This window comes from Styela clava, chromosome 4 (assembly GCF_964204865.1).
Source record: "Styela clava chromosome 4, kaStyClav1.hap1.2, whole genome shotgun sequence".
Taxonomy (NCBI): Eukaryota; Metazoa; Chordata; class Ascidiacea; order Stolidobranchia; family Styelidae; genus Styela; species Styela clava.
The window spans coordinates 24,550,679-24,563,908 of NC_135253.1; the positions used below are offsets into that span (position 1 = coordinate 24,550,679).

General features: G+C 37.1%; 1 protein-coding gene across 1 annotated transcript; it reads left to right on the top strand.

Moving 5' to 3' along the window:
- The first annotated feature begins 6,444 nt into the window (after positions 1–6,444).
- On the top strand, positions 6,445–11,428 carry LOC120325712 (charged multivesicular body protein 4b-like). Its single transcript, XM_039391823.2, has 3 exons — positions 6,445–6,690; positions 7,785–8,019; positions 8,857–11,428. Exons 1-3 carry the CDS (start codon positions 6,482–6,484, stop codon positions 9,064–9,066), a joined length of 654 nt encoding a protein of 217 aa, XP_039247757.1. The 5' UTR covers positions 6,445–6,481; the 3' UTR covers positions 9,067–11,428.
- The last annotated feature ends 1,802 nt before the right edge of the window (positions 11,429–13,230 follow it).

Here is a 13,230-nt window from a genome sequence, read left to right on the forward strand (position 1 = left end):
TGTGAGTGGCTGCTTGAGCGAAGCCTTGTTTGGAACGAAATCGTATGAAATGTACAACCTTATTCTCATATTAATAAAAGATAAAAATTTTATGGAACACACTATTCAAACACATAGCATTTCTCGCATATTTACAGCAGGTCGATAAACAAAACATCTCCTTTGTCTACCTAACAATCGACTAAAGTGACATCACAAAGCCTTATATAGAATTTTCGCGCGACACCTGCTCTGCTATTGACATTTGAATGTCAACTCGTTCCTCGTCCCTTCGTTTGCAGATTATCGGAAATATTATGATATCACAAAATACGCTGTAAAATATTTGTTATGTAACAATGGTTGTCTTTTGTTTTGCTTTTTTTTTTCAAATAGCATATCTAGAATTTTTTTCCACACGAAAGTGTAGCCGTGATTTACATGGTCATTTTGTAACAAAAACTACCAAAGCAATGGCTTTTATTTTTTCACAGATAGAAGTACCTCCTAAAGAAAGATAAAACTGTTTTCAACCACATTGGTAATAAGCATTTTGCAGCGATAAAATTGAATCCAGCTGAGAAGGATTGTGACGCCGTTCCCGCACTTCATTAACATTGACTGATTAGGGAGTTTGAAAACAAATTTTATATTTTATTATTATTTTTAATGGACGTAATTGTTCACGTTATTAGCAGTTTAGCCAGGTTAGGCGTGATTTTTATCACTGACACTTTTTTGATTTTCATATTTATCCCGAGGGAAAGAAAAGCCGATAAAACTGCATGATCGTATGGCGAACCACAGCCTTTCGCCCGGTTATAGTCTATGTGGGATATGGGATGTGCCAGCCATTAGTTTCAGATGCATGGACTTTATGGTGGAGGATACCTTAGCCGACTAGCGGTTACTGAACCACCATACGAAGAGGTACACGAGCGCCATCAGCGGGAGGGGGCATGGTTTTATAGCGCTATTCAGTAATCAGTATTAACGGTATATTCACAAATTAATGTGCCAGATTCTAATTGATTATGCGGAATTATATCTACTTAAACTCTAACCCTAACCCCAAATCCATCAAAACTACCGTATATCCATAAGAAAAACGTTCCAACTTACCCAATATTAGTCACCATAAGGGTCAGCCCTGTCCTTACGGCCGACCTGCCGTGGTTACGGCAGCAAAATTTTACTTGCCTATGGAAATACCGCCATGATTTTGCGGCAGCTTCAGAAGCCACAAAATACTTAAAACTGCACTTGTCACCGGGGCCGGATTTAGACAATGGGCGGTCCTAGGCTATGCCATAGTAGGCTCGGGCTCGTTATTTTATGGAATGTATTATGGTGGCATAAATAAATATTTAAAATGTTTGAAATAAAAAATGTAAATACAGAAAACCAAATACCGCAATAAAACGCCATGGTAGCAGCAAAGTAGGTTTTCGTGGCCCAGTTACTGATAAATGTAATTAACATGCAATATTTTGAAATAATCGGGTGAAATTATAATAATTTTAACATTTTATGTTCCTTAGATATCGATGTTTAAAAACAATATTTAGGCATTTTGAGGTAAAAACTGTTTAATTTGGAATATTTGTTTTACGATGTTGAGTGATAAAGTTTTTCAAATTTAGACAAATTCATTTGATCGTTCAGTTTATGAACCTTCTCAATGGAAAATATTTGGGACAAACTTTATCCAACTTGATTAAAAATGGATCAAATATCAGTTTTATAACATTTCTAAAAGTTTTTTTCTGAAACTATCCTAAAAAATCAAAAAACGACTTTGAAAATGAATAATACTTATGTCGAGGCCTCCAAGCAATGACATTCATCCGTATGTGGGTGAACACCTTCCTAACAACCCTTCCCGCCCCATCAATTTGAAGATGTTTCACCACACTTTAATTCTTAACTTATAGATAATTGTATTTGAATATCAAGGGAATGGCGTATATAGACATGTGAGTGGTCCATCAATTGCATAACACATTTTATATGTACCTTTATCGCTAACAAAAGAATATCTACCACCCACAGCGGGATACATCCAGCAGTGGGATTCAACCGGTTCGCACCGGTTCTATGGAACTGTCTCACGGAATTTTATGAGATCAGCGAACCGGTTAACATTACTGGTTTGTTTACTAAAAAAATGACTTTTTGTCACAGAACCGGCTGAAAAATATGACTTTGTGATAGAACCGGCTGACAAAAATTTAAATCCCGCCACTGGATACAACCGTTCCATATCCATGTGGGACTATAGAAGTGATGTGATAGGATTTACAAATTCATCCTGGGGGAGAGGGAAGCCTATAAGACGGCGTTATTATATGGTCAACCACGGCCTCCCGCCCGGTTACCAGTCCATGTCGGATTGGTTTACTTAGCTTTAACTTTTTATTCTAACCTGTAACAGCGCTGTAGGTGTCGCGGCTTGAAGACCTCTCCCTAGGTTCATCACGACTCCGGTCACACGAATAACATAATTAGTACTATATATTTTTTCATTGTATTAGTTCTATTTGAAATTGTTTTTGTAATGACAAATAAACGGTTGAATAATTAACCAATTATTTGTTTCAAATGCATAGACTTTGTGTGTCTTCTTAATTAGCTATTTAGGTCCCAGGCAGTACTTCCCATTCGGGGAATTTCAGCAAACACTCCCCAGTTTATAACCTAGAGTTATACACTCATAGGATGCGTCACAGGGCACGTGAATTTATTTTCAGAAAAGACGTCACCAATCATAGGCACGTGACATGAAACTACCACAAGAGGTCCTACGAAGAACGTAAATCACAAAGATAAACCATTTACTGTTCATCAGTAAAGACAAAAAGCATTCAGGAGAGCAAAATAAAAAGAGAGTTTCAATAATTCCAAGCAAAACTATTTGAGAATAAATATATTTTAGTATCATTTTTTTAATTACTTCAAAATTGCCAACAGCGATCTATGAAAACAAATGATTGTTGCCAAATAATAAATGATAGGTATGGAATGCCATTCTATATATTTACATAAAGTTCTCTTTACCCGGTGTCAGTCAATTCCTATTTTTTTAGGTAGCGTAAAGGGAGTGGGCAGCGTTATGGCTTCTAACTGAATCATTGGGAGTATTATAGTCTAGTATTGAATATGTCGTTAATTTTGGAACGTTACTGCGTTACCGTACTGACCATGGCCTCCTTTTAGAGCAGTTGTAGATGGTAGTTGGTACGGTATCGTGACTTCTGGACTTGGACTGAATTCTATGTTACAACTTATAAGTATAAGTTTATTTCGACTCCATAATCAGCATAACAAAACATTTGACAGATAAAAACAAATAAATAAAAACTGATTATGAAATCAGGGGAGCAAACAAAACCTTAGATAAGGTTTATAACGTACAAAATATAAGATGCAAAGAGGAAGTGGAAGTGTTTACTCACCTAAAATTATTAAGTTTACACACAACCACTGAGAAGTTATTTAAGTAAGAATAAAACGCGATAAATTTAGGGTATACTATAGAGTAAACAAAAAAATAAATACTAGAAAACAAAAAAAATTATTTGCCACACCATACAGCCATATTGATATTTTTGTAATTGTTGCCATTGCCAAATTGATCGGTCTTCTAATCGTTAATTAAAATATAAAAGGAAGATTATATTGAAAACATATTGAACTTACAAGGCTGCAAGGCGATACCTGTATAATATGGTATGGTAATACTGCTGTACTGTGTAATAAGGTATCGCCCATGTAGGCCTAGTACGGTATCTTTTTGTCCATGTTAAACCTCATTCTGTCATTTTAAGTTTTGATAATTTTCCTAAATTCCTGCGCTGTCTGTGGTGTTCTCAACTTCTCATTATAAGTATAGTATAAGTTTATTTCGACCACATAATCAGCGTAACAATAAAATGATTGGTAAAAAAATAAAGAAAAACTGATTATGAAATCAGGAGAGCAAACAAAACTTTAGATAAGGTTTTGAACGTACAGAATGTATACAAGATGGAAGGTTTTGCCAAGAAGAAGTGGTACGTGTTCACTCACCTAAAATAATGGAAATATTTCACACACGCACCCACACACACAATCATACAGAAGTTATAAATTACATACGGGTAGTTAAAAAAAATAAATAAATAAAAATTACTTGCCACACCATGTATTAATAAATTTATAACGTTTGCCACTGCCGAATTGATAGATTTTATAAATGGGAGTGAACAGTGGAGATAAACTTTTATGAAAAATATATTGCCGAGCTGATTATAGTTAGAGTCAATTGCCAACAATGCCCAACCAAAGTTGTCAGGATTGGGTGCATGAAGAGGTGGGCTAGACCAGTGGTTCCCAACCGCCGGTGCCGGTCCGCAAAGTTTTTTTGCCGGTCCGCGAGAAATTTCGTTGTTTTTATGCCGTCTCAATTGCTTTACCGAAGACGAGTTTACGTTAGTTTATTACGCAATTTCTCTTCCGCCGTCATATTGGCGACTTCTTTCACGACATCTTGGCGCCGAGTAATCACACTTTTCGCTTTTTCGGCTTCGATTCATCGCGAATGCGCGGCATCAAATCTCGCAAGATTCAGAAACCCAAAAATCGGCACGCGTACTTTTTCTGTTCAGCATGCTTTTCCTAATTAACATTACCATCCATATAAAACGTTATGCATATTTCTTTGTTTAAACCCGAAAACAGTTAAAAACAGTGTAATATTCCAGTAAGATATGTAGGCCTACTTGTTCCGACCCTGCAGGTGGTCACAAGACGCGCAAAAAAGCACGGGCCGCTGAGATCTTTTCCAGTATTTTGAGCAGGCACAGTTGGATTTTGAGCCTGGTGCCAAGTCACCGACGACTTTGTCATTGTGATGTAAATTCAATTTGTTTGATGCGTCGATCAACTGCAGTGGCATCTACATGTTTTTCATGTGAGATGTTGTATGTGTGCCTTTCTTACATTCATAATGGGTGCCCAGCGCTGCATTTCATTACGCAAATATATTCATGTTTTACCCATTTCAATTTTTGGCCGGCACATTATATGATATTTTTAAGTGTGCCTTTTTTTTTATCTAAAAGCATACCGAGTGCCCGACATTGCATTATATTACGCAAATATATGTTATTCTTTTCTGTTCCGGTCTTTTCAATTATTTGCCGGTCCGCGAGTACATTTAATTTAATTTTACCGGTCCGCCAGGGTAGAAAGGTTGGGAACCACTGGGCTAGACCACTTCATTCCCCAAACTAGAGCCTATTATTGCCAAAATATAGTCCAGATTGTAATGAGTATTTAAAGGTACAAGTAACAGTATAAGTAATTATAATTAATTAAGGTAGGACAACGGGGAATAGGAATATGTTGATTACCAAGGTTATAAATAAGGTTTTTTTCAATCTTAAATATTGACTTCTGCAGTTAGGTATCGCAGTATCGGGTTTTTTAATTACCGGAACCGTACTGCTGCACTGAAAGAAGAGGTAAAATTTTTGGTCCCTGAAGTATTGCAAACGATTATTACAGTTTGTTGTTAGATTATGGTACAGACTGTATTTAACATATGATATGGTAAAAAGATAAAACTGAAGTACACACAGTTTTACCGATTTCAAGAGTAATCCCCATACTTAAAGACATCAAATATAGCTGTGAATGCAAACCACTCCATTACGATACAGCCTGGCGTCAACATACTGACATATCGCTACTACTGCGCAATAAACTAAATGGAAGCATAATTTAAAACCATCATCGTTGGATTTCTCGGAAAAAAATAATCCATTTACAGGAGTAAAAAAATAAAACCGCTGAGTTTTTATCAGAAAGGAAAAAGCGGGAGAGAATTTTGGTCAAGTGATGGCTGACACACATCACAACCGATGGATGTTATTATTAAAACAAACATAGCCTGATCTTATGCGTTCGCCTTCGTGCCAGACACCCTCATTTCTGCGACAAATGAAGTGTTTGTTTTATTGAACAGAATACTGGAATATTGAGACATCAGGGAACTGTGCCCTACTGTAATTCAATGTCCACATATTTCTTTTTGACCGTAACGTCCTGAAATCCTGAAGATCCTGAAATTACAGAATTAGCTTGGACTTGACTCTGATGAATCTAATCTACCCAGTGTCTGGCAGTGGTTCCAAACCTTCTTTCACTTTTACAGTTCTTTAAAACCATGGCTTTAAAACTTAACAATATTCACATATGTAAATAACGAAAAGATGAAATACTTTCCATTCTTATCACAAATCTAATACAATACCAAAATTGAATTAGAGTACCAGTGATATATGACTGTTTACAGTGTCTCAGAGCAGAAGACTCGCATTATCGCACCCCACAGGAACAGTGCATTCTTAGTCCATGGGTCATTTCCCGAAATTGCTTGGGAGTAATGCGACCATGACCTTAATAACACAGTTTTGCCAATGTCCATTTATCAGAATAATTAAATATAATTATTTTAAAAATGAGTGGATTTGCGAAGTTATTTGGTGGCGGAAAAGCAAAGCAACCGTCGAAAGCCGAAGCAATACAAAGGCTGAAAGAAACTCAGGAAATGCTGGAAAAGAAATCGGAGTATTTAGAAAAGAAAATGGAAGAGGAATTGAAAACAGCGAGGAGACATGGAACGAAAAATAAAAGACTTGCTTTGACGGCTTTAAAACGAAAGAAAAGGTTCGTGCTTTTTAAACTTTCTTGATATCAGGGGGGGTTCTTCAGTATTGATAATCGCTAACTCCCATATTGATTTTTTGAGACGAATAAACATACATACTAGGGTGTTGCGTACTGAACTGCAGATTTTTTCTCCTTGTTTAGTTTCTACTTCGAATCTCTATGTGTCAGTTGCCACAAGGATGCTTGCACGAGATAGTATTATAAACTACAGATAAATAAGAATAACATAATCTTTTTCCATGGAATAGCAAATATAGTTGTGCGCTATTCATTGTTAGATCATAGTCTAACTTCTTCAGACAAAACAAGATATATTTTGAACAACAGCGTAATTATTTCTCTGCTCGATGGTGTGCCGCATCATGCTAAGCGTTAAGAATACTCTCGCCACCCCAATTCTGATTACTATGCGTGGGTTCGCAGGTTTGAATCATATTTGGCATTTATTATATGCGAGATGTTTGCTGGACTTCTCATTCACGTATCCACTGGTCGGGTACGGCCTCCACCACCAAGTCCATGCTGCTGAAAACAAATAACTGGCTAAATAATCCTATATCCGAATGGAATTGTAACCGGACAAGAAGCCGTGGTGCGTCATATGATTAAGCCGTCTTATCGACCTTCTCTCCTTGGGATAAATATGTAAATCTCATTTGTGGAAAGAGATTATAATGCCATTCTCGTTCGCCATATGTCAGTGGTTCCAACCATTTCCAATCTTTGTTCCCTCTATTGTTTTGAAACTCTTCATTCCTTGTTACTGCGGGCAAAAACATGTTTCTGTTTGTTGTTGAGTTTTTAAAAGGTCTTGATTTTGTGCAGTTTGAATATTTTATAAGGTGTGCGTAAATATATGGGAGCTTCCAAAAAATTTTGCCTGTTTGTAAGTTTAAATAAATTTTATTGTATGATGAATGGGAACTACAAGCTCAAGAACTTCCGTATTAATAAAAGACAAAGAAATGTTAATTATTATTCCCATTGAATCAGGCAACAGTTTTTGGACACCCTGTATATTACAATGATATTAAATAAGTAAAGTTTAGAAGTAATACTACACACAAATTAAAATTTCTTTCTTTTTTCAGATATGAAAAGCAGTTAAATCAAGTGGACGGTACATTATCAAACATTGAGTTCCAAGTCGAGGCGTTACAAGAGGCAGAAGCGAACGCCCAAACATTCAAAAATATGCAACTAGGAGCAAAGGCACTGAAGCAGGCACATGGTAACATGTCAGCAGACGATGTTCACGACGTTATGGATGACATCGCTGAACAGCAAGAGGTCGCACAAGAGATTAGTGACGCCCTCTCAGGGCCGGTGAGTTTAAATCTTTTTATACGATGCTAGATTGCTGTTTCACAAAATTTAGTAGAAAGGTTGGAATCCTTCCAATCCAGCATTGCCAAGCCATTTGTTGGTGTACAATTGACCGCCAGTAGCTTTCTGCAATGTTTAGTTGCAGTTAATTTGATGTATGTTTACCCTTATTATGTTTTTGGTTAAAGACTGTGACACACAACCGTAAGTGACACCCTCTCAGGGCTGGTGAGTCAGATCCAGATATTTTATTTCCATTGTGCATGAAATACTGTACCAACACAAGTAATAAAAAAATGGTAACAGAAAGTCAATTGAAATAAAGAGACATACAATATTTCTGTAATTGATTCGGGGCACGAAAGACTACCTTAGTCATCGTGTCAACGACACCGTCAAACGCTTTATGTGTTTTTCATCAAGTCCCTTTTTCACTCCAATTGAGAATCTCCACTGTTATTTAATGTCACTGACAAGGTCACACCCTCTCATGACCGGTGAGTTTACTGTATACTCGGGGGCCACAAGAGTTCAGCTACCTCCATATTGGTACACATACTTCTGGAGCCCCCAAAACTGGATCTTCTCTACCTTTGTAAAAATATGAGTCTCTTTAATGAGTCATTTTCAAATGATCTTGAATAGAAATTAAAGTATAAATCAATTTTTTCTTAGAGATTAGTCCCTGTTATTTCTGGGGGATGACCGTAATTTCACTCAAAACTGAGTCGTTTTTACATTTGAGTGTGTACCTTCGCAAAAATATGAGTCTCTTTAATGAGTATTTTTCAAACTCTATTGAATAGAAAATTAAAACAAAATCTCTAATTTTTCCAGGTTGGATTTGGAACGGATGTTGACGAAGATGAACTTCTAGCGGAACTCGAAGAGTTAGAACAGGAAGATCTCGACAAGGAATTACTCGCGGTAGGGACACCTAGTGACCTTCCTGAAGTCCCGACTTCGTCGCTCCCCGCCGTTCCCGCCAAGAAAGAAAAGAACGAAGATGATGAACTAAGAGAATTAGAAAGTTGGATGGCGAGTTAAACTCCCTTTATTGAAAAACTGTAAACTGCTCTCTACTGACACCTCTCCCGCAAGGATAAACGTTATGTAGCTCTTTTAGTGTGTCAGTAGTTTCTTGAAATCTTTCTATCAGTACTCTTCAGTTTTAGTTGAGTTCTCGTGCCCTTTTTTTGAGCAAATTTGCTTAAACAAAGTCTCCCCTCATCAAAAAACTAACTTGCTCTCTACTGGCACCTCTACCACAAGGATAAACTATATAAGTTGTAGCGTTCTTAGTATGCCAGTTGCTTGTACAAGTCACTCTGTACTAAGATAACAGCTCATAACATCTGTGTAGTCGCTTGAAAATATATCAGTAATTTTCCAATTTTTTCTAAACTTCGACAAATCGACTCCTTGCCACTGACACCAATGCCACAAAGATAAACTGGTACATCCCGTAGTATGTGTACCTGGTTAGGGTTAGGTCATAATTTTATTCCGACTTTCCTCATTTTAGTTGTATTACGAGTTCGAAGACTGTCTGTGTTAGCCAAGTGGATATACCCACTGCCCATAGGCTTCCGTCCCTTTAACAACTTGATGTGAAGTAGGCGAACAAAATCAGTTACCTCCATATTGGTACACATACTTCTGGAGCGCCGATAAGCTTATATGCCGTATATGCTCGTTTTACCGCCCGATCTTGATTAAGGACCTGTTTGAATACCCGCCCGTGTGAACAGAACATAAAAAATAAATAAGGGCCGGTGCTCGAATACCCGCCCGATGTAAAAGCTGATCTCTCAGTGGTAGAGAACAATAGCAAATGAGAAGCGCTTTCGTCACAACGCTGTTAAATTTTAAGCGCCGGTAGATAACACTCACGCCTTAGGCGTCCAAAAGTCAAAATTTTCGTTATTCTCGTTTAAATCGTACTTGAGAACTGGAAATGACAATATATTTTGTGTATAATTTTACTTTAAAAATAACAAGCGCCCGTGCTTGAATAAGGGCCCGGTTAGTGAGTTGGTTAAAAAAATATGGGCCCGGGCTACAAAACGAGCAAATATGGTACATCTTAATAATGTATCAGAGGTCAAACTCTTTCAACTTTGTTTTCAGCAAACCTTTTCAAATATTGAATCTAGTGCTATTAATTTGGGCCTTTGTCAAGGATAGGTACAATAAAAGGCGTCCATAAAGTCCCTTTGCAGTTTCAATTTTGTTATGAAGTCAGTACTCAATATATCTTAACCAGGTTTGTTGTTTTTTAATCTGTAATTGTTCAAGTATTTTTATTTCGTTTAATACATCTGTGAGAGCCAAAACAATATATGGTATCGGTAAATTCCCTTTCAATTTTAAAAAATTTCAAGACTTTATGGACACCCTATATATAAATCTCTTGATATGGTTACTTTAAAACCTTCCACCTGTACTCTTTCGTTTTATTGTAGAACTGGGCCCTTCTGTTGAGCATTTTTGCTTATAAATGTCCGTATATTTGTCGCCATTATGTTACTCCAAGCCAGTCTATATATTTGTATTTAATGTGTATTCTCTCATCAATTTTTCTGTTTTGTGGTAATTTCTCTTGGATGAGTCTTGCACGTATAGTAAACATCACCTAAGATGCGCTCAAAAGTTCAAAACAAACTGGATATCAAAACGTTGGTCAAGATATTGGTTATCAATTTGAGCATATCTACAAGAAGGCAGATTGCCCCCATATCTTTTGTAATGCATAAGGAAGCATTTATCTGTATCACACATAGCCAGTTTTCGTATATTGAAACTATTTTTAGACCTTCTAGATTCTTAAAAACTCATGTATTATGACCTCTGGCTGGACCCGTTAGCTGTTAGGGTCTCATTTGGTAATTAGAAATTTTAGAATTCTCCCTTTGCACATATATTAAACATCACATACAATGTGCCAAGGAGTCCAAAACGAAACACCGGTATTATTACTTGAGTTTTCGAAAATTTGAGAATTTTGGATAAATGTTCATATTACCGTTTTAATACGATAAATAAAAGGGTAAAGAAGTTTGGGGAAAAAAAATATATACTATCTCAAAACATTTTTTTTCACTTTTGTGTTAGATTCCTCGAAGCGATTTTCGCATCCCCATTCCAAAACTGCGTTAGTTATATAATCCAATTTTAGGCCAACTGCTCCTTTATTTGCGGTGAATGAGCCTGGAAACAGCTGCCACTTTGTTCACTTAAAAAAGATGTCAAACCAGAGTTTCATGGAAAATTTTTTGGATAGTTTTCCTGGAATATAGTCACTTATAAAAGAATTGTCCAATCCATATTTTATTATTTTACGCACTTAATTTTTTTCTCTTCAATGTGTAAATAATTTGTTTGGAATATAACATTAGATCGTGCATGGTATGTAGATAATGTGGTATTTTTACCCACGGCCACAGATATTTCCAAGATAATTTTTTGTTTTTCAAAAAGGAAGGGGAATAATATTTTCTGATTTAATATAGAAATGAATCTGATTACTTCAAGACTGTGAGCTATTAGTTGTGTGAAAGATGGGATTTTTTGACAATAACGAGATACTGTTGAAGCGCCATTGATATGTTATCAGCACTATTTTTAGGAGTTCTGTGCCGAGGCGTTTCGTCTGGTTATTGGTTCATGTCGATGTATGGGATTAAAAAACGGTCAGTGAGCAGTGATTTATTTCTTCACCATGCTGAAAATACGAACGATACATACAAAAATTAACGGAAATATAAAAAATCGCATTTCAGGGTGATAGGAGACGCCGAATATCAAAACTAGTTATCGAGAGGCGACATCCTTGAGGAAGTCTAACGAAACGTAATAAATAGAATAAGTCGAACTAAATATATTATTTCATAAATAAAGCAATAGGTAGTTAGGTCAAGGCGACCTGGCAGTTGGTACGTACCAAACAGTTGCCGTTTCATGCGAAAGAAGGTCACATAAACAGTACGTAACCATGACAATTCAGTCATTCATTTTTAGATCGTGAACATCGTGGAGTAATGAATCCATAACCGATAAGCAGTAGCGTGAGCGATTGGTCCAGCAATCCTTTCGCTCATAAATATCACCCGCAGGAATCCACGCAGGGTAATCATATAACCAAAATACGACTGAAATTACATATTTTCAGCTCATTAGAGGAAGAGCGGGATTGGCGTTTCAAAATCGCCCAAAAAAAGAACGACGGGGTCGGCGGCGAGGTTCTGTCATTGGACACGAAAGGGATCTAGGGATTGTTTGTTCGGGAGAATATAGTTTTTCATCGAATTTGACTAAATGATTTCATTTTTTCAGTACTGGAGGAAGGTTATTACTTATATTTCCACATTCCTTCACGTAGGCTACCATAAAATGCAAAATTTTGCTGTGTCATTTTAATCACCAACTGATGATGCGTTAAAGATTGAATATCGAATGAAAACATATTTTATACGTCACTTTCGTGTTAAATGGCTTTTCGCTGTTTGGTGATCTCTTGTTCTGAACGAAGCTGACTGTCAGGAATCGGAATTCCTCAATAAACGATTCATTTCAAAAGTGGTGAATGACGCACATTTGTGTTTAGGCCAGTAGGTCTTGTGCATGCATCCCGTCTCAAATATTAATAATTGTCAATTTATTTATATTTTTCACTATTACGAGACGAATAAACATACATAGGCCCACATACATTTGGGATATGATTAGTATCACCGTGTATGTGCCTTTTGGGATCGATTTATAATCTTTTAGGCCCTCTGCATCCTTTGGGGGCCTTTTTATCCCAGTGCCGCGTCGTGTTCATATTCTGCGCACTGTTCAGAGGCGTAGCCTAAAGGGGGTGGAGCAATGGGGTACATATGCCCTCGGGCGCCAAGGTACAGACCACTTACGTCGACTGTCGACGTCATTAGGCACATAGCTCGCGCACGATCAGATTTCCATCGTAATTACACGGCCAAGAAGCTGCCAGAAAACAAAGCAAAAGTTGATTTCGTGACGTTAGGCAACAAAAGGCACGGGGTTTATTACGTGGTTCTGTATTATTAAGTTCTTGCATGCGCACTGTGATGTGGACGTGGAGGTCGTGGACGCGCAAAATATTCTGGCTACGCCTCTGGCACTGTTTCAACTTCCAACCGTTCAAATCCCGCGTCGGATAATTATGAGCAGGGGTAGGTTTTTGAACCA

What these genes read in the sequence shown, in the direction of transcription:
- LOC120325712 (XM_039391823.2), top strand. Translation starts at nt 6,482, where the DNA reads ATGAGTGGATTTGCGAAGTTATTTGGTGGCGGAAAAGCAAAGCAACCG. An exon ending in GCTTTAAAACGAAAGAAAAG is followed by an intron (nt 6,691 to 7,784) that starts GTTCGTGCTTTT and finishes TTCTTTTTTCAG; the next exon opens with ATATGAAAAGCAGTTAAATC. An exon ending in GTGACGCCCTCTCAGGGCCG is followed by an intron (nt 8,020 to 8,856) that starts GTGAGTTTAAAT and finishes TAATTTTTCCAG; the next exon opens with GTTGGATTTGGAACGGATGT.